Source organism: Sminthopsis crassicaudata, chromosome 2 (assembly GCF_048593235.1).
Source record: "Sminthopsis crassicaudata isolate SCR6 chromosome 2, ASM4859323v1, whole genome shotgun sequence".
NCBI classification, from domain to species: Eukaryota; Metazoa; Chordata; class Mammalia; order Dasyuromorphia; family Dasyuridae; genus Sminthopsis; species Sminthopsis crassicaudata.
In genome coordinates this window covers 19,411,676-19,431,188 of record NC_133618.1, presented here as the reverse complement: position 1 = coordinate 19,431,188, position 19,513 = coordinate 19,411,676, and the positions used below count along the sequence as shown (strand labels likewise).

The 19,513-nt window shown below is 44.8% G+C and overlaps 1 protein-coding gene across 9 annotated transcripts in view; it reads right to left on the bottom strand.

Moving 5' to 3' along the window:
- TET3 (tet methylcytosine dioxygenase 3) overlaps window positions 1–19,513 on the bottom strand; it is a 138,876-nt gene that overhangs the window by 38,750 nt on the left and 80,613 nt on the right. For 6 of the 9 annotated variants that reach the window (XM_074285459.1, XM_074285458.1, XM_074285460.1 and 3 more), the window contains one exon: window positions 16,072–18,541. In XM_074285459.1, the coding sequence (XP_074141560.1) occupies window positions 16,072–18,541 (2,470 nt within the window). The remainder of the gene's footprint in view (window positions 1–16,071; window positions 18,542–19,513) is intronic. The other 3 variants (XM_074285466.1, XM_074285463.1, XM_074285465.1) reach the window with 1 other exon arrangement.

Below are 19,513 nucleotides of genomic sequence, written 5' to 3'. Positions count from 1 at the left end.
TTCCACCATGACAGCTTTCCAAAGGACTGGGTCTATTCTCACCCCGGACAAGGCCCGAGTCAGCTCTTACAAAGCCAGAGGAGCAGGAGATGCACTTAGCAAAGGGAGGGGAGCAAGGGAAGGCAAAAGAGGCCCAGTTATTGATTTCTGAGGTGCTTTTAATTTGTTTTGGTAAGTCAAAGTGCAGCCTGGAAGTTTGGGCATGGAGTAGAGCAGCAATTGAAAAAGATCAATTCAAGTTTTCCCAATGGAATAAGAAGATCCCAGCAGAATAAGAAGATGCCATACCATCTGATTCCAACCTAGAATTGACTCAACCTGCCCCTGGAAAAGGCCTTTGCATGAAAAGGCAGAGAGGTGGTCCAGAAGATAGAGCACTGGACTTGGAATCAGGAGACCCAAGTTCAATTTCCTAGCAAGTAATTTAAACCAGTTGGTCTCAGTTTCCTCATCTGTAAGATGGGGATAATAGCATCTACTTCCCATGTTGCCAAGAAGCTCATTTGAGATAATATTTCAAAGAACTTAGCACGGTGCTGGCACATAGTAGGCAATAAGTAAATGCAAATTATCATCACCACTAGCTATAATCTTTGCCATCTAATGACACCTCCTGAGGTCTCACTTTCTCTCTTGACCTGGTTTAAATAGTCAGAAAGGCTTTTCTGATGTCAAGGCAAAATATTCTCCTTTGCAGTTTTCACCCTCAAGGGGTTGAGTTTTGATCTCAAGGGCCAAGCAGAAGAAATTTAAGTCAATTAGTCATGGCCTGGGCATGAAATGACCTGGGAAAGAACAGCACAAAAGCTAAGGTGCTGCTAGCCACAGGCTGCCTTCGGGTGAAAGGGAGGACCAGCTCGGAAGTTTGGGAAGGCAGGGTAGGGCCAGGATGTGATGGGGTTCAATGCCAAATCTTTCCCGGCACGTAGCAAATGCTTAATAAATGTGTTCAATCATACACAGATTGAAATGCTCAGACTACATTTTTATGTTTCTGAGATCAACTATCCAGGTATCCACTAAATTAAATTAAATTAAAATTGCCTGATATCAGAGCTAAAACCTGGACTCAAGTACCACTGGTCAGACTCAGGTGAGAGAATTCTAATATTCCTGACCTACCTTCACAACAAAGTATAAACAAAAGCTTAAGTAGATAAAATGCAGCTAATTCTCTCTTGGCAGAACAGTGAAGTGGGGGAAATAATTGTAAAATTATATTTGGGGGAAAAAAAACCACAACTATTTGCCTTTTCACCCAGGGGTAAAAGCCCCACTACTGGGATTTGGGTGTCTATATTCAATCAGTAAATATTTACTGTAAACATCTATAGGGAGCAGCTAGGTGGCACAGTGGATAGAGCACCAGCCCTGAATTCAGGAGGACCCGAGTTCAAATCTGGTGTCAGACACTTAACACTTCCTAGCTATGTGACCCTGGGCAAGTCACTTAACCCCAGCCTCAGAAAAAGAAAAAAGAAAAAAAAAATCCATCTATAGTATGTACTGGGCTAAGCACTGGGGTAGAAAGGCTCACAATAGTTTAATTGTTCTATTCTCCAGCAAGTTACTTCAAGGATGTTACCAAAGACTCAACTATACAAACACGTTCACATTATAGCATTTCTTACATTCAAAAATAAACTATAAACCCAAAACTCTGTCCCAAACTTGTGAATTTTGCATGAAAATATAATAGAATATTGGTGGCTAATTCAGAGAAATTTGGTAAGACTTTTAAGACATGATGCTGAGGAAGCCAAGAAAACAAGAGATGCAATGATCATAATATAAATGAAATCAACAAAGAGATGCAGAAGAACTGGTCAATTTCAATGGCCAATATTGGTACCACGCAAGCAAAATTAAAAAGCCATTCCTTTATTTCCAGTAAATGGATATTTTTTCCTCCCAGAAATGTACACTAGATGTTTGTTTGGAGGCATCTCTCCCAAAACAATGTGTATTGACAAAATAAAAAATAAACATAAAGTCAGTGACAGTCAATTTAATTCAGCCAACATTTAAATGATGATGTAACAAAGGACCATGTTCAAGGTTGAGGGAGCAATGGGAAAAATAATACAGTCCCTGCTTTTATGGAGCTTCCGATGTTGGAACTCTCAGTCTCCCAGCAACCCATTTAAGATGCTCAGTGGCATTTCAAATGGGTCTATCTAGTGGGACCATATCTGGTCCAGGATTGTAAGCTTACCTTCCAAAAGATTTTCCAAATGCTGGTCATATTTTTGATGTCAATAATAAATGCAAGAAATGCTATCATAGAAGCAAATTTGTATATTGGAGACATTTTTTTTTTACTAACATACTTAGAGAAGAGATCCATTGGATTGTGAGTTTCTTAGAGTCAGGAGCTGTCTTTTGAAGATCACTAAGATACCTAGCAAGTGACCGAGATCCATCCCAGCCCAAATCCTGACACTCCAAACCCAGTACCGATAGTAATTTTCAACTCTGTAATTCATTGGTCCCAACCTGACACTCAATCTCTTTTATTTAACCAAATCTTATATAGTCTATAAATGACAATGAGACTCAGAAAGACAAACCCCACATCCAGAAAGGAAGTGAACCTTTCTCACATCATCTAGACACATTAAGATAAAGTCTTGGTTCCTCCTCATAATAAGTTAAAACTTTATAGGAAATGGCCTAGAATAGGTTTTAATGAGTGGAGAAAACAGAATGTAGATTCAAGTTGAAATTGTCCATGACAAATCCATTTGAGTCTTGGTACAAATATGTGTAGATAAATTTAGTAATCCTTTCCCCACTTCCGGCTACTTTCTGGCCATCTTCTATATTTCGGCCTTTTCCTCCTCCTCTTCCCTGCAAGCTTCCATCTTGAAACCCTGGGCTTTGGAGTGGTAAGTGAGTATTTACCATGCCCAGGCAAGAGCCAGACTTGTCATAGTGCTCTCTAGCCATCTCCATGCCATGCTTCTCTAGATTCCTCTTCCCAGTTTCTAATTATGGCTCTCAGCATCCAAATCAACACAACCACTCAGGAAAAGTAAATGGCAATAACTTGAACTTTGCTGACCAAAAAACTCCTCCTGGGCCAACACTTTCCATATTAGACTATGATTTCCTTCAGGCAACCGGCTATCTTTTCTTGCCTTTACTGCTAGTAAATAATCAATAAATGCCTTTTCATTCTTTGTGGACCTGTGATTTCCATTACCCTTGTAGATCAGCTACTTCCAACCATGACTTTCCATGATTGGAAGGAAGATTTATTAAGTTCTTTCTAAATGTCAGGTACTGTGCTTGGAATTTGATAAATATGATCAAGAAATAGCACCTAAACCCAGATCAACTTGATTTAAAGGCCAGCCCTTTTGGCTCATGTCGCTTCTCTATAGGAAGGTAGGTGGATAGAAAGGCAGATATATTGAGTAACTACTAGGTTTCTATATTGGGGCAATGCCAGAGACAGGAGGTATTTTAGCAAAGTACATGACTAAGGCTCACCAGATATTCTGATGAGTAATAAGGAGAGGTGTGGGCTGGATGATATTAAAGTTGATTCATAGTTGCTTGCATAACCTGACTCTAAGAAAGGTGATTAATACAGTGCTGTCAACCTGCAGGAAGGCCCCTGGGAGACTATTATTGTCTAGAGCCCAATTCTGTTAAAAAAAACTTTTTTTTTTATCAATTAGCTGGAAGAAGCCTTTGGTGACTTGTTTCTGAAACCTGCCCATGGCACGAATCTGGGAGGAAAAGCCAATCTATTAGATGACAAACTTTGGGACTCAAACATGTATCAAATGATAGGTTATAAGGGATATGAGGGAGAATGTTATTGTTTGGGGGCAATTCAGAGAAGAGAGGAAGAAAAAAAGAGTCTCCCAAAGAAATAGCATTTGATTTGGATTTTAAACAGACAAGGATTTCAACAGACAAAAAGAGGTGAGAGGGTATTCTAGGGGAAACCAGGAGATTCTGGTTTGGAAGATACAAGAAAAAAAATATTGGAGAGGTAGGGTGGAAATGAAGGAAGTTGGGGATTGAATGAAAAAGGATTCCTGGGGCAGTGAGGTGGTGCAGTGGATAGAGCACCAGCCCTGAAGTCAGGAGGACCTGAATTCAAATCTGACCAGAGACACTCAATACTTCCTAGCTTGTATGACCTTGGGCAAGTACCTCAGAGAAGAGAAGAGAAGAGAAGAGAAGAGAAGAGAAGAGAAGAGAAGAGAAGAGAAGAGAAGAGAAGAGAAGAGAAGAGAAGAGAAGAGAAGAGAAGAGAAGAGAAGAGAAGAGAAGAGAAGAGAAGAGAAGAGAAGAGAAGAGAAGAGAAGAGAAGAGAAGAGAAGAGAAGAGAAGAGAAGAGAAGAGAAGAGAAGAGAAGAGAAGAGAAGAGAAGAGAAGAGAAGAGAAGAGAAGAGAAGAGAAGAGAAGAGAAGAGAAGAGAAGAGAAGAGAAGAGAAGAGAAGAGAAGAGAAGAGAAGAGAAGAGAAGAGAAGAGAAGAGAAGAGAAGAGAAGAGAAGAGAAGAGAAGAGAAGAGAAGAGAAGAGAAGAGAAGAGAAGAAGAGAAGAGAAGAGAAGAGAAGAGAAGAGGAAGAGGAAGAGAAGAGAAGAGAAGAGAAGAGAAGAGAAGAGAAAGAAGAGAAAGAAGAGAAGAGAAGAGAAGAGAGAAAAGAAAAAAGAAAAGAGAAAAGAAAGAAAAAGGAGTCCTATGAAGAATAAGGATCCACTGATCATTTTTTAAAATGTGATCATGATATACAGTATCATCAGATGCTGGCAGTAGTCAACAGATTGGAAGAAGAGATCATAGAGATGAGAGATATATTAGGAGACCTTGAATCAATCCAGACTACTCATAGTTGGGGAATCAATGAATATGAGGGGATGACACAAAAAGGATGTAGCAGAGCTTAATAGGACTTGGTGGTGAGTGTGAAAAATGGGATCAAAGATGGGGCTGAGGCCACTGGAGAGCCAGTGAAGGGCACCACAGACAGGAGATTGGAAATGATTCATTTTGGCATCTGTGACTAGTATAGTGCCCAGCAGATCGATTACTGAATGAGGAAAGGAATAGCTGGGGAGAATAGGGTTAATAAACTTAATTATGGAGAGTTAGCTTGAGGTCCTAGTGGGAAGTGGTAATGGGACTCCTTCACCCATAATTTTGAGATTCTGATGAAGGTGAATTGGGATTCTTCATATAACCTCCACAGAATAAGGGAGTGACCTTAGGTACAAGGTACAATTTAGTACTCCCAGGAAATCATAGGGTATGACTGCTGAGCCGAGGACCTTGAGTGAGTAATGGTATTAGGGAAAGCTGGATATTTACACAAGTTTCAGTGAAGGCTGACTGAAAGAGACCTGCCATCTCTAATATAGATTACCCAGATCTGTATGGGAACCTGTTGAACATCCCGGAAGTATCATCTTCTCTGTTGTGTACCTGATCTTTCTGGGGCTTCTTGGGCCATTCTAGTTGTTTTTCCATCAGAAGACCTAATATGAATCATCTTGCCCCACAAACACCTCCTCCCTTCCCCTTTCCCCCTCCCCCACATTTCCAGGCTGACTCAAAAGAAAACTCAGGACTAACAATAGGGATAGATTTCAGACAGCTACAGAGATGTGGGTGAGCAAAGAGGGGATGTGAATCCTTTTGTCAGAGGAGGTAGAGAGCAAGGCAAGCTGAGGACCTTGGGGATTGTCCGCATGCGATGGGGGACATGAATCTTTCTCCTTGTCAACTGCACTGGTGAAAAGCTGGGAGAAGCAGTTAGGTCTGACCTTTCACCCTCCCTTTCAGAGAGGTCTGGGTTAATCTGCCTGACCTCACCCATGTGGAAGCTTCCAAAAAAGAAGGAAAAGAATGTCTTTCTGTGGGAAAGAAAGGCCTGGACCTGGGGGTTGGGAGGAAACAATGACCAAGTGGAGAAGAGCCTTGGATTTGGCAGCAACTGCCCAAGCAGCCCCCACAAGTAGAAAGCATAATACAAGCCATGAGATTTCTCTGTTTTGGCTTTGCAGGGGATAGGAGGTGGTGGAGAAGAGGAGGACATATCAAAAAAGGGGGGAGAGGAAATAGAAAACATCCATAAATAGTCCAAAGGGCCTGGAAACAGAGTTGGCAATTTCATCGGTATGGGGAGGCCCCAGTGAGGAAGCTTCCAATGGAAGTTGGCACCTTCTCAACCACTTAGAGCTCTGAGAGTGGCCTAGAGCATGAAGGGGTTAAGTGACTTGCCTAGAGTCCTCCTGCCAGTAGGTCACAGAGGAAGGACTTGGAACCCAGATGTCTGGGTCTCTGAGATCAGCACTATTAGCTGGGACTCAATTCAGACTCATAAAACTACTATCGCCCCAGGCAAAACTGAGGGTACCCACAAAAGGGACAGCAATTCTGAAAGGGAGCAGAGGTGAGCAAGAGGGAGCTACTACAGGGGGAAAGAGCTCACAGCAAAAGGGCAGGAAGCCAGCCAGAGCATGTGACCAGGAGCCTCGATTCTACCACATGTGATAGATCCAAGCAGTCTCAAGTCTCTTTCTAGTGAGACCTTCAACCAGCAAAGTGTCATAGATAGGAAGAGAACTTCCAAAGTTCTAGGAAAAGAAGGTGAGGAGAGGAAGGAGGTGTGGATATGGTGGAAAGGGCAAAGGGGAAGGACTTTCAGGCTACACCGAGGATTCAAATGGATCAACAAATATTTATTAAGGTCTGTGTTCCATCTGCATAATGCTAAGCACTGGCAAAACAAACACATGGAAACAATCCCTCCTCTCAAAAGACCTACATTCTAAGAGACATGATCAGAAAGCTAAAGAAAATAATCCTTATTGTTTAAAAAAATCCTACAAGAGAATGAAGCTTTTTTTTTTTTAAACTTTTTTTGTTTTTTCTTCCACAACATAACTGATATGAAAATACACGACTGTACATATATAACCTACATTAACTTGCTTAATGTCTCAGGGAGAGAGGAGGTAGTGGAAGGAGGAAGAAATTTGAAGCTCAAAATAAAAAAAATTAAAAAAAAAAAGGTTAAAATTGTGTATAATTGGGAAAAATAAAATATTATTAAAATTAATAAACATGATTTTAACATATAAAAAATGTGGTATACCGGATAAAACCATTGGATATAGAATCCACAAAACTGAGTTCAAATTCTTCCTCAAATAGGTTAATTGTTCTGTGACCATATATTAATGCAATTAATCTCTTACTGGTTTGGTTTCCTTCTCTGTAAAATAAATGGGTCAGACCTGATGGCATCTAAGGTCCTATCCAGGTCTAAATCCATGGCCCCATGACAGTAGCAGATCCTTCAATGAAGTCTGTGTTTTGCCACGCTTTTTTTTCTTTTGCTGAGGCAATTGGGGTTAAGTGACTTGCTCACGGTCACACAGCTAGGAAGAATTAAGTGTCTAAGACCAGATTTGAACCCATGTCCTTCTGACTTCAGGGCCGGTGCTACTCTACCCCACTGCACCACCCAGCTGCCCCTTGCCACACATTTTTAAGAGTTATTCAATCCCAGTTTTTCTTGGATACTTTGGACCAGTTAATGTTATGACTTTAAAGATGTGTTCTGGGAAAATTGGAAGGCAATTAGAAACATGTTCTAATTATACCCTCACTTTCCATAATATACCCCAATAAGGCCCAAATGCATATGAACTTTGTTTATAAAAGATCCAACCATTAAAAACAAAGAGAAATTTTTCACAACCTCAGGCATGTGAAATGAGGGAGGGAGGGAGGGATGCAGGGGGAGAATTTTTATCTAAATAACAAAAAGGGCATCGTGAAAGGCAAAAGACAATTTAGACAACATAAAATTAAAAAAAAATCTTGATAAAGAAAATCAATGCTTATCAAATCAGAATAGAAAGGATTATGAAGGTGGTTTTTTTTTTTAATAGAAAAATGTAGGTGATGTCGAATTATTTTAATTAAGGGGAAGAAAATATACTTGTATATTACCAACAAGGAACTATATATACTAAGCCAGGCTCTTCTAGAGAAAAGTTTTCTTTAATGGGCCTTATAAAGGGTGTGTTGCTTCGGGTGTGGGGGGAGGGACAGTTTTTGAGGAACTGTCAGAGGAAGAGGGAAATGGATGACCATTTAAACAAAGCAGAGAGAGGAACCATAAAGCTGAGATGACATCAGGAAAGAACAGTGCCACAGAAGGCAAGAAAAGAGAGCATCCAGAAGAGGAGGATCAATAGAATTGGTCAAAAGAAGCGGAAAAAGTGGGATGGCCATAAACCTTGATTTCATGTCATAGGCAGATCATTGGAAGAATCTGGGGCTGTTTAGCTGAAAAGGCTTAAGAGGCTTTCCTGATGCTTGGGAAGGGCTATCATGGAGGGATTGTTTCCTTTGGTGTCTAGAAGGAGGAACAGAATCAGGAGAAATGGAGGCCATATTAAAGAGGCCACTTTAAGCTGGATGTCAGGAGGAGGAAAGGCAAAAGATATTTCCTCCTTCACCTTCCACATTGTGTACATCTTAGTTGTTCTTAAACTCAAGAGCAGATTTTTGTATTTATATTTATTATATATATGTTGTATTTATCCTCCCAATGAGAGCTGTCCAAAAGTGGAAAGTACATCTAGAGTTTGGGTCTTCCTGAGTTGGGTCTTCAAATGGATACAGACATAGTCATGACTATTTGTTGGATATGTTGTCATAGGGATTCTTTTTAGGTAATGGCTAAACATGGGGGCTTCAGTTCTCAGGCTGTTGTCCCATGATATGGATATACTCTGACCAGGGCCAAACATGGCAGGATCCTTTGTTCCGCCTTTATTAAAGAAGCCCAAGTCTGAATTCTTTTTAAAAATTTGTCTTGACAAGGCAAGTCACTTATAACCTCTACAGCCTGGTTCCTCCACTAAAAAAAAAAAAAAAGAAGAAGGAATTGGAATTAAGAGCCTTCAAGGTTTCTTGTAGCTCTCTCTCAATCTATGAAATCTGATAACTACAGAAATTCACTGAAATTGGAGAAGCAACATGTGAAATCTTAACTATAAAAACAATAAAAACAAAGGTCTTGGGTTCAAATCCCATTTCTGTTACATTTTTGAGTTGGGTAAATAATATGACCTTCCTGGCCCTCGGTTCCCTTATTCCTGCCACCCCAGCTCCAAATTTTTCTGAGAATTGGCTTGATGATCACTAGCAAAGGGCCATTCTGAAGGAGGACCTCCAAATAATGAGCTAGAAACAACTCCAGAGGAGCCAAGAGCTGATTGTTAGAGGGTCATTCTTCAAATGCAGAGCAAATAACTTCCTTCCATGGCTTAGTTTAGCTCTGGGAATCTAGCAGAAGCAGTGGAATTCCTCTCACACATGTCAGCCTTTCAGATTCTTGAAGAGAGCTCCCTCAGCCCTCTCTCACATTTCTTTTTCCTTCCTTTCCTTTGGATGCTCTCCAAAATATTTATATCAGTCATCAAATATGGCAATCAGAGTTGAATGGAGCATTTCAGATGTGACCTGCCCAGGGCAATAATCCAGATGGAAGCTGGGCTCTACTATCTTCAATAGGGCCTATTGGCTATTGGGAGCCTCATATCATTTACATGCTAATAAGTTTGAGGGCCACCAAAAGGCAAAAGATACTTCCTCCTTCACCTTCCATACTGTGTACATCTTAGTTGTTCTTAAACTCAAGAGCAGGTTTTTGTATTTATATTTATTATATATATGTTGTCTTTATCATTAAATTTATATGCATAAAGTATCACCCATCATCTAAACTGTCCCCCAATAAATCAGCCACAGCCTTTGGTGATTTGTAAACACTATAAGCATGTTCTTTAGTCATATACCCAAATCAATGATTAAATATTAAGCAAGAGATCAAGATCAGAATCCTGCGGCCTTCCATCACACACATGGGTCCGGATGGAGATTTGAGAATCCTTGCTACAAGACCAGGAGGTGATAAGACCTGTTTTGCAAGCTCTGAGTTTGAGAGCAAGGAATATGATGTAATCGACGTGGCCAGTGGACACCTTAGCTCCAGAGAGCAGTTGCCTCCGGGCAAGAACAGTCAGAGGCATCATTTGCCCCAACCAGTCTGTACCAAGTGTGGAAGAGAAAGGCCGACCCAGACTAATTATCACTGTGCATTAAAGGCTGTTCCTGTCTTTCGGGGTAATTACTCTCATCATAGTACTCTGGCGCCAGGGACTTGGAAAGCAGCCATTAGCAATGGGGTTCCAGGCCATAGCAGGAAAAATGGGGAACTGAGTAAGACGGCCTTTTGTTGGTATCAGGGTCAAGAAATAGATGGACAACCTTGCAATATGTGTGTGTGTGTGTGTGTGTGTGTGTGTGTGTGTATGGAGATGAATCTTCCATGATCTCTAAGTAAGGGGAAAGGGCACACAATCTATAGACCCCTTAGGAAAAGTGAGTGTATAGGGAAGGGAGGTGGTAGAGAAGAAAATCACCCAATAACCCCTCAGCTCATTTCTCTTATTCTTGCTCCAAGTTTTCACTCACTCCCTTTTCTCCTCTTTTAATTTCCTTCTGTCTCCAGGTCATACCTCAGGCCAACAACTTTCTCATCCCTATTAAACCAAGCATATCTTTGAGCCTGCAATACCACTCCTAGATCTGTATTTCAAAGAGATTTAAAAAAAAAAAAAAAAAAAAAGGAAAGCAAAGGAAAAAGACCTCTAAGTTATAAAGTATTTATAGCAGCTCTTTTTCACAATGCCAAAGTTGAGAGGATGCCCATTAACTGGGGAACGGCTGAATAAGTTGTGGTATGGCATTGTGATGGAATACTACTATAATGTAAGAAATGACGAGCAGGATGCTCTCAGAAAAAACCTGGAAAAACTTACACAAGGTGCTACAAAGTGAAGTGAGCAGAGCAGAACCTTATACCAGTAACAGCAACACTGTATCGCCATCAACTGTGAATGACTTAGCGGTTCTCAGTGATACAAAGATGCAAGACAATTCTAAAGGATTTAAGATTTAAAAAAAAAAAAAAAAGAAAAAGAAAAATACTTTCCACCTCTACAGAGAAAACTGAATGCAGATCAAAACAAACTTATTTGCACTTTTATTTTTCTTGTTTTCTTTCACATCATGAATAATATGGAAATATGTTCTGCATGACTGCACATGCAGAACCTTTATCAAATTGCTTAAAATGTCATGGAGGTAAGGAGGGAAGGAAGGAAAAGAAGGAGGAAAAGAGGAGAAGGAAGGAAAAAAGAAAGAAAAAAAACTTTAGGGCTTCTTTCAAGGCTTAGATCAAATATCAACGCCTTCTCCAATTTGAGGTCTTCCTAGTTTCTTAGTTACCCATCAATCACAAAATTATATCGAATACATTTTCTATTTACTTATTAGTGAATCCCTCAGTAGAATGCAAGTTCCTTGAAGGCAAAGATTCCCCATCTACCCCGATTTTGTATCCCAGCATGTGACACTTAGGAGGACATATGGTTGGTGAGCTGCAATGAATGGAAAGTCCAATATTTACTTAGCATAGAAGGTGCTAGCACTTATCTCATCTAGAGGGACAGTGTAATTTCTCTGACCCTTGGGAGGCCCAACTTCTCAGCCTGCCTCATGGCTCTGCCAATGGAGCAATTGTTTTTACATAAGATCCCAGAATCCTAACTCCAGCGCTGGGAGGACCTGGCAAATTGTCTAGTCTAACTCCCCATATGTTACAGAGGAGGGAAACTGAGGCTCTGAGGTAAAGTGACTTGTTTAATATCACTCACAGAAAAAGTCACTGAGGTAGGATTTGAAGCCAGATCTTCTCATTCCAGAGCCAGGAGCATGGTTTTCTCCAAGTCATACTGTCTCTTTCTACCATGTTATGTTTTTGGTGTAACTGGCATTTATTGTAGTCCTAATTAACAGTGAAGCAAGGGTTTGAAGTCAGCAGCCCTAAGATAAATCCTGATTCTGGCTCTAATTCTATGAATACATCCAGACTATTGCAACTCTTTGAGACCGAGTTTCTTTATCTGCAAAATGAGGAGAATAATCTTATGGAACTCTGATGAGAAAAGTAGAAATGGGAGTTCTTTTGGAGGAGGTTCTCCGAGCCTCCTGGGAAGATTTTCCATCTCCTGGGGAAAGGAATTATGAGCTAGCTACCCAATGTCAGGGCCCTAAGGACTTAGCACTGCAAGGAACTGGTCCTATGCTACTTTGGCCTTTGCCTCACTGACCTCCTCACCAACTTAGGAATTCCTGTCATCATTTCTTTTCAGAGCGGGAGGAGGGAGGAAGTAGAGGAGGAACTGGGAATAATATTTAGCTTGAAGACCTGACAGGTGACCATAAGCTTCTCTCTGAAGAGCTCTCAGGGGAAAGCTCTCCTGCTAACTCTTAGATGGCAGACCAAGGAACAGAGAGCAGAAAGGACACTGGAGCAGACCATCCTGATAAAGGGACTGGGCAGTTTGTCCTGGACAAAAGAAGTTCAGAGGAGTCATAAAGCCATCTGATGGGCAATCACATCCAAGAGACCCCACAGGGGAGAGCCTGCTGCAATGAGAAGGATGCAGAGAGATTGTCAGGAAAACATCGTTACTGGGGGCAGCTAGGTGACACAGTGGATAGAACACCAGCCCTGAATTCAGGAGGACCGGAGTTCAAATTTGATCTCAGACACTTAACACTTCCTAGCTGTGTGACCCTGGGCAAGTCACTTAACCCCAGCCTCAGGAAAAAAAAAGAAAAGAAAAGAAAACATCGATACTGAGAATTGTATCAAAGTGATGTGGCTGCCACAGGAGGCAATGGGAGCCGGGCTGCCAATATTAAATGTGTCTTAATGGGACTCAATGGTCCTTAAAGTCCCTTCCAAATCTGACACTGTAGAATTAAGAGCAAAGAATGAAAACTGGAGAAGTCAATGATGTGCAGAGCTGCTCTAAGAGATAAGCTTCCTAACAATTCCCACGAGGTCTGCAAATGGAGATGGGAGAATGGAAGCAAGAAAGTCATGAGTTCAAATCCTAATGTGATGCTAGGAAAAGTCACTCAAGCTGCACAGCTGTAAAATAGGGACAATACTTCACAGGCTTGTTATGAGAGCTAAAGGAGACGATGTAAAACTTTGCAAACCTAGATCAGTAGGAGTTACTCTGTTGCTAAAGAGGCAATTGCCCTTCCCTCTTATCAATGACTAATTTTAATACAATTATCCATTAATATTGTGGTGGGATCTACCTTTCACAACATCTTCATGTCTATTTTTCAATTTGTGGCACAAGGCACAATTGAGAAGTATGTCATAATAGAATTATGAAAGTAGAAAATATAAAACACTGACTGAAAAACTTGCCTTAAAGTTCCACCAGAAAGAATATAAATGCAGTCTACAGCACAGGAAAAAATAATATTTTGATATAATATTAGTTGTTCCAGGAACCTGATAGTTAATTATCTTGATTTTCATAAAGTATCTTTGCAGAAAAGTTCAAAAAAATAATTTTAAAGTTTATATTATGACAATGAACTCAAGGTATCTATTTATTTATAAACCTAGTATTAAAAGATACGTAGAAAAACACTCTCCCCTGGACTTTTCCCTCCCAAACCTCCTGTCAATCTTAATGGAATTTAAATCCTTAAGGAGGTGATTTTTACTGAAGTCTTGTAACCAGTAGTAGAACAACCATGGCCTCGTCCCTTCCAAGCTGAGATTCTGGCATCCCTCTCCTCATCCCTTGATAATCAGGCAGGATCTGCACTCTGCACACGGCACAAGTCCAGGTCACCTTGAGAAAACCACCTATCCAGGAGCCAGGAGGATCTGGTCTTTCATGCATCCTTTGCTCTTCTCCCAAACATGACGGAGATTTAGAGATAGAGGGCCTGTGTTCAAATCCCATATGGATTTGAACTTTGCCTGTTGGGGCCTTCCAGCCTTGCTCTTGGAGGGAGGCTCTGATGTCATAATAAAAGACCAAGACTGTTATAATCTGAAGAAGTGGGTTCAAATCCTGGCACCACCAATCAGGACCTGACTCATCTGTCCACCTTCATGTTTTCTCATCTACAAAATGAGATCTAGCTTCGATGACTTTGGTAGCTTCTTTCAGCTCTAACTCTAGAAAATCTTATGATTCGGAAGACTTGCTGAGGAAATAGCCCCACAACTATGGATACTCTCAGGTAAGCTCCAAAGCACGGAAGACCAGGGGTTTCACTTGCCTCCCCTGGGCAACGTAGCTGGCAAACGATCACCGATCGAGGATGCCACCTGAGGGGCTCCCTCTCCCTTGGGCCCGTCCTCCTAGGGAATGGCTGGCCCAGAAGATGCTCAAGCTGGTAGGAACCTTCTAACATGTAAAAGACCAGGAGAAGAGAAAGTCCCGGGGGAGATTCCTGAACAGGAGAAATAACTTCCTTCTCTCAGTGGCTGCTGTGAGAGTTGTGAGTAAAGACTATGGGGAGCCGCCTTCTCAGAGTCAGGCTTTCAGATACAAACAATAAAAGCCACCCAGTAATGCAAAGGAACCCAATTATGCCGAAATGTGGTCTTCAAAATACGTTTTATATTTATATGTTTTATAAACCAAAGCTCCTGTGCTCTGTAGGGATAGAGAAGTGTCCAGTTCTCAGATAAAGCCCCTACAGATGACCATCTCCCTCTAACATCCCCTTTTCCCATTGCTCTTACAGACCCTGGAAGTAACCCTAGATTCCACTTGCACTGTATTTACTTACGATACAGTTGTGTATTTACTTTGCCTCCACCATTCTATTGACTTTGTCACATATATTTGTCTACATTTGAGTACTTACTTTATCTGGTCATGTATTTACTTTTTTCACCCAAAGGGTTGGGTCTTTGTAGAAAGGGCCCGATTTCACTTTAATCTCTATCCCCGGCAGCTAGCAGAGGGCACAGTGAAAAAGTCTGCGTTCGATGGACTGGAATATGGCATGGTAACCGTAATAGACTCTCGCCATGCTTCCTGCTCTGCTCTAGACTTTATCTATTCCGTCCCCCAATGTATCATCCAGAAGGGAAGCTATAAGCCAGTGGCCTGACCACAGCAGAGAATGGAGGACCTGTCGGCTCTCTTGAAAGGAATACTGGTGTGCTTCCCCCAAACAGAGGCTAAAGTCACAGCGGCAGGCATGGAGGCCATCCATCAACCAGCTCACGGACAGACTAAGGCCCTTTCCAGTGCGTGTGGTTCGTAAGAACATCTCTCTCTCTCTCTCTTTTTTTTTTTTTTCTGAGGCTGGGGTTAAGTGACTTGCCCAGGGTCACACAGCTAGGAAGTGTTAAGTGTCTGAGACCAGATTTGAACTCAGGTCCTCCTGACTTCAGGGCTGGTGCTCTACCCACTGCGCCCCCTAGCTGCCCCATAAGAACATCTCTTAAATCAGGATCCCTCTCGTGTACAATGACCTTCCCTCAGACCTCACTCTCCCTGACCTCTCTGTGGCTTGTGTGCTTGTCACACCTCCCTCCCCTGTTCTTGATATTTTCTTCTCTCTAAGCCTTCATGATCCCATTCTCCCCTGGTTTCCTTTTCTCCATGTGACCACTTCTCATTCTTGTTGCATCCAGTTCACACCTGCTAATTGTTGGGTGTGTGGGGGGAGAACCTCTCTTTGGCATTTAAAATCCTTTCACACCCTGGCCCCATCTTCCCTTTCAGGCTTTTTTACAACTTTCTCTCTGCCTCTCCTGCATATACTGAGCTCCAGGGACTTCAGCCTCCTCACACAAAACACTCTCCATCCTGATTCTGGCCATCTTCACTGCCTTTCTCTCCTGCCTGGAATTTTCTCCCACTTCCTTTTCCTCTCCTGGCTTTCCCAGCTTCCATTCCCAGCTAAGAATCTCTCCTTCTATAAGAAGCCAGTCCCTCCTCCCTCTCTTCCTCCCTCCAGAAGCCATGATCCCCAGCAAATTACTTCACTTGTCTGTGCCTTGGTTTCCTCGTCTGTCACACGGGAACATGTGACAAATCAAGCCCTTCCTCGGCAAGAGCTCTGACCCCACGACACTGCTGCCTCTAGTGATCGTGAAACGGGACATAGGGGCGAGACTCACCAACACACTCACAGACGGGGAACTCGGCCTGAGCTCTCTTGGAGGGGGTGTCCAGCAGGTTCTTGGTGGGGGTGTCCAGGTACTTGAGCGGAGACTCCAAGAAGCCCCGGAGGTTGGGAGTGGCTGGATGCTCCTGCTTGATGGGGGTCTCCAGGCCCCCTTCCTCTGCCTCCAGGCAGGTGGTAGAAATCACAGCCACAGAACCCGAGGCTTCGATCTTCATGTGTTTGCGGGACCGTCCGGAAAAGGGGCTCTCGGGGCGTAGGACACAGGAGGCCAGGTGCTCGGGGGAGCAGGCAGGGGCTGGGGGGGCGGCCGCAAGGCCAAAGTTGTCCCCAAACTCGGCTTCAAACTGCTGGAACAGCTCCTCCAGCTTGTCATCGGCGGGGACCATAGGGACAGTGGGGCTGGACTGCAGGGCGGCGGCAAGGCTGGGACAAGCCATTTCCTGAGTAGGGGGCAGAAGGCTACCCCCAGAGGGACCTGGTGCAAATAATGCATGGGGAGGGGCTGGGGCTGTGGGCACGGAGGCGCCCCTGCAGGCAGGCAGAGGAGGGGTGAGGCCCGCCTTCGGGGTCCCCGGAGTGGGGCTCCTCAACACTTCCAGGTTGATCTGGCGGACAGGCAGGAAGCGAGGGTGAGAGTCGCGGACCTTGGGCTTCTTAATTTGCACTATCTTCCTGGTGACCGTCTTGAGACCCAGGGCCCGTTTTTCACCCCCCACCAGGCCACCGACCGCAGTCAGCTGTTTCTTCTTCTTCTCCTTGGCCGGTTTGTCCAAGGGTCGAGGGGTCCCAGAAATCGGAGGGGTCCACCAGCCCCGGGTGGGGGGCACCGAGGAGGCCCTGGGGCAGCCTCCGCTCTGGTTCTGCTCAAGGAAGAGGCTGCGCTTGTGATGCAGGTGCTGTTGGAGGGTCGACTGGACCTTTCGGTGGGTGTCGGGATCCGAGGGTGGAGTGGGCGCCTCCTTCCGGGGACTGGGCGTGGGCGCAGGAGGGGAGCGGGGCTCGACCTTGATCTTGGGCTTGGTGGCCAGGGCCTCGGGCCGTTTGAAAGATGAGGGGATGTAGTCATTGGAGCCGCCCAGAAGCTGCTCCAGCTCAGCCATGGGGTCGGGACCGGTGCGGGAGACGGGCCAGGAGGTGCAAGGTGTCACCGGGGGGGTCTCTGGGCCCCAGACCTCGGGAAACTCAGTGCGGGGGGCTACCGGAGGGAAGGCTGAACTCTCAGGAGCACAAGACTGAGGCTCTTCCGGGGGGCCCACAGGCCACGGGGAGGTCCGAAGGTAGGACTGAGGAGGTCGAAAAGCAGGATTTGGGGATAAGGCCTTGGACTGTGGGCAGGGAGATGGCTGGGGCAGGGTGGAAGAGAGCTGGGTGAGAGCTTCTATGGCAATGGCTGTCTGCAGGCTGATGTTTTTCTCCTTGGCGATGTTTAGGGCGCTCTCCGAAAGCGGCAGACCGTTGGGCGAGTGCAGCTGGGGAGCGTTGGGGCTGAGGAGGGACCCGGGGCCCAGTGCTGGGAGACCCACTTCAGCAGGGTGAAGGGGCCCAGGAGCAGGGAGGCCCACTTCAGCAGGATGGAGGGGCCCAGGAGCTGGGAGGCCCACATCACCAGGATGGAGGGGCCCAGGAGCAGGGAGGCCCACTTCAGCAGGATGGAGGGGGCCAGGAGCAGGGAGGCCCACTTCACCGGGATGGAGGGGCCCAGGAGCAGGGAGGCCCACGTCACCAGGATGGAGGGGTCCGGGTGCAGCAGGGAGGCCCACATCACCAGGATGGAGGGGTCCAGGTGCAGCAGGGAGGCCCACGTCACCAGGATGGAGAGGCCCGGGTGCAGCAGGGAGGCCCACTTCACCAGGATGGAGAGGCCCGGGTGCAGCAGGGAGGCCCACTTCACTTGGAGGCAAAGGCTCTGGAGGCCGAGACCGGTCTTCCCCTCCCCCCACAGCTACAGATTTGATCTTTCCCTCCAGCCACTCGAGGTAGTCAGGACACTCGGGCCCATCACAGTTGCAATTGGGTGGCTTCATACCATGGCGGGCCAGTGCCAGGGCTGTCTGAAGGGTGTCCAGGTCCTCTCCCCCCGCAGAATAGCTTTCAGGGCCGGGTTGAGGGCCACTGAGGTTGCTGCCACCCTCCCGGCTCATCTCCCTATTGAAGGTCTCATAAAGGCGAGTGCTGAGGGCCCCATAGGAAGAGACGGCTTCGGCCACCGCTGAGAAGGCCACGAGGTCATGGGCATCTTCTGGGTGGGCAGCATGAGCAGGGCCGGGGGAAGGTTCCCAATCAGGCTTCTGGTCGACCTGCCATACTCCCCCAACCCCCAGTAGTCCCGGCCCAGCCGGTTCTCCAGCCCCATTGACCGGGGCCCTGGGTGCGTTCAGCCGCCGTTCCTCCCCATGGTACACTGGCCCTGGGTCCATCCGGCCTGGGACGGGTCCATCAACTGGGCTTCCCTCCAAGCCTGTCTGGGGAAGGGGGTGGGGAGGAGAGGAAGAACAAGAGAAGTAGGTGAGCCACACTACATGACCCTTGGCCTGTTACGGGCCATAGCAAACCCTGCCCAGACATTTTGTCACCGCACACCCTGCCCCCTGCCATTATTTCCAAAGGACAGATCATTTTTCCCCCTCTGATATAAGTATATACAACTCCCAAAGTCTGCAATGTGCTCCACCAAAAAAAGATATTAGACCCTTACAAGCCCCACAAAGCAGAAAGTGCAAGAATGAACCCCATCTCCTACTTTATAGATGAGAAATAGAGATACTTGACTTGACCAAGATCTCACAGCTATTTAGCATCCAAGGAGGTCCTTTCCGTTCATTATGTGTCTCCCTGACTTCCAGTTGGCTGAACCCCCAATCTTCAAAATCTCATCACCAACCCAACAGCCACGACAGGATGTGGAGGTTCAAAATGCCAAAATGTCACACTTAGATTTTGGCTTCTTAAATTCATGAAGGAGATAGTAGTTTGACTAAAACTTCCAAACTCTGGAGATGGGTCAATGAGGAAAGCTCCAGGGGCTAGTAAAAAGACCAAACGTCCACAGAGACTCTGGCCCTGCTAAAACAAAGAAAATGAAAGCCAATTCACTGCCCATTGGAACAGTCTGATGGTCCTAAAACCAAGAATGGGGAAGTGGGGGTGGGGAAAGGACAAAACTTGATAGCAAAGAGCATGCTGGGAATTGAATGAGGAAAATCTAGAGTCAAGTGTCAATGGATACAGCCAGCTAGAAGATGCTTTTGAAGATTATAGCCCAACCCCTTTCATTTCATAAATAAGGAAATTGAGGCCCAGGGAAGCAAAATGAGCTTCCTAAAGTAACATACAGGATCATTGGGCCCTGGAGATGAGTCTAGTCATCTTTATGGAGGTGGCAACTGAGGCTCCAACCATGATGTCACCTGTCCAGAGAAACAAAATGGCAAAGG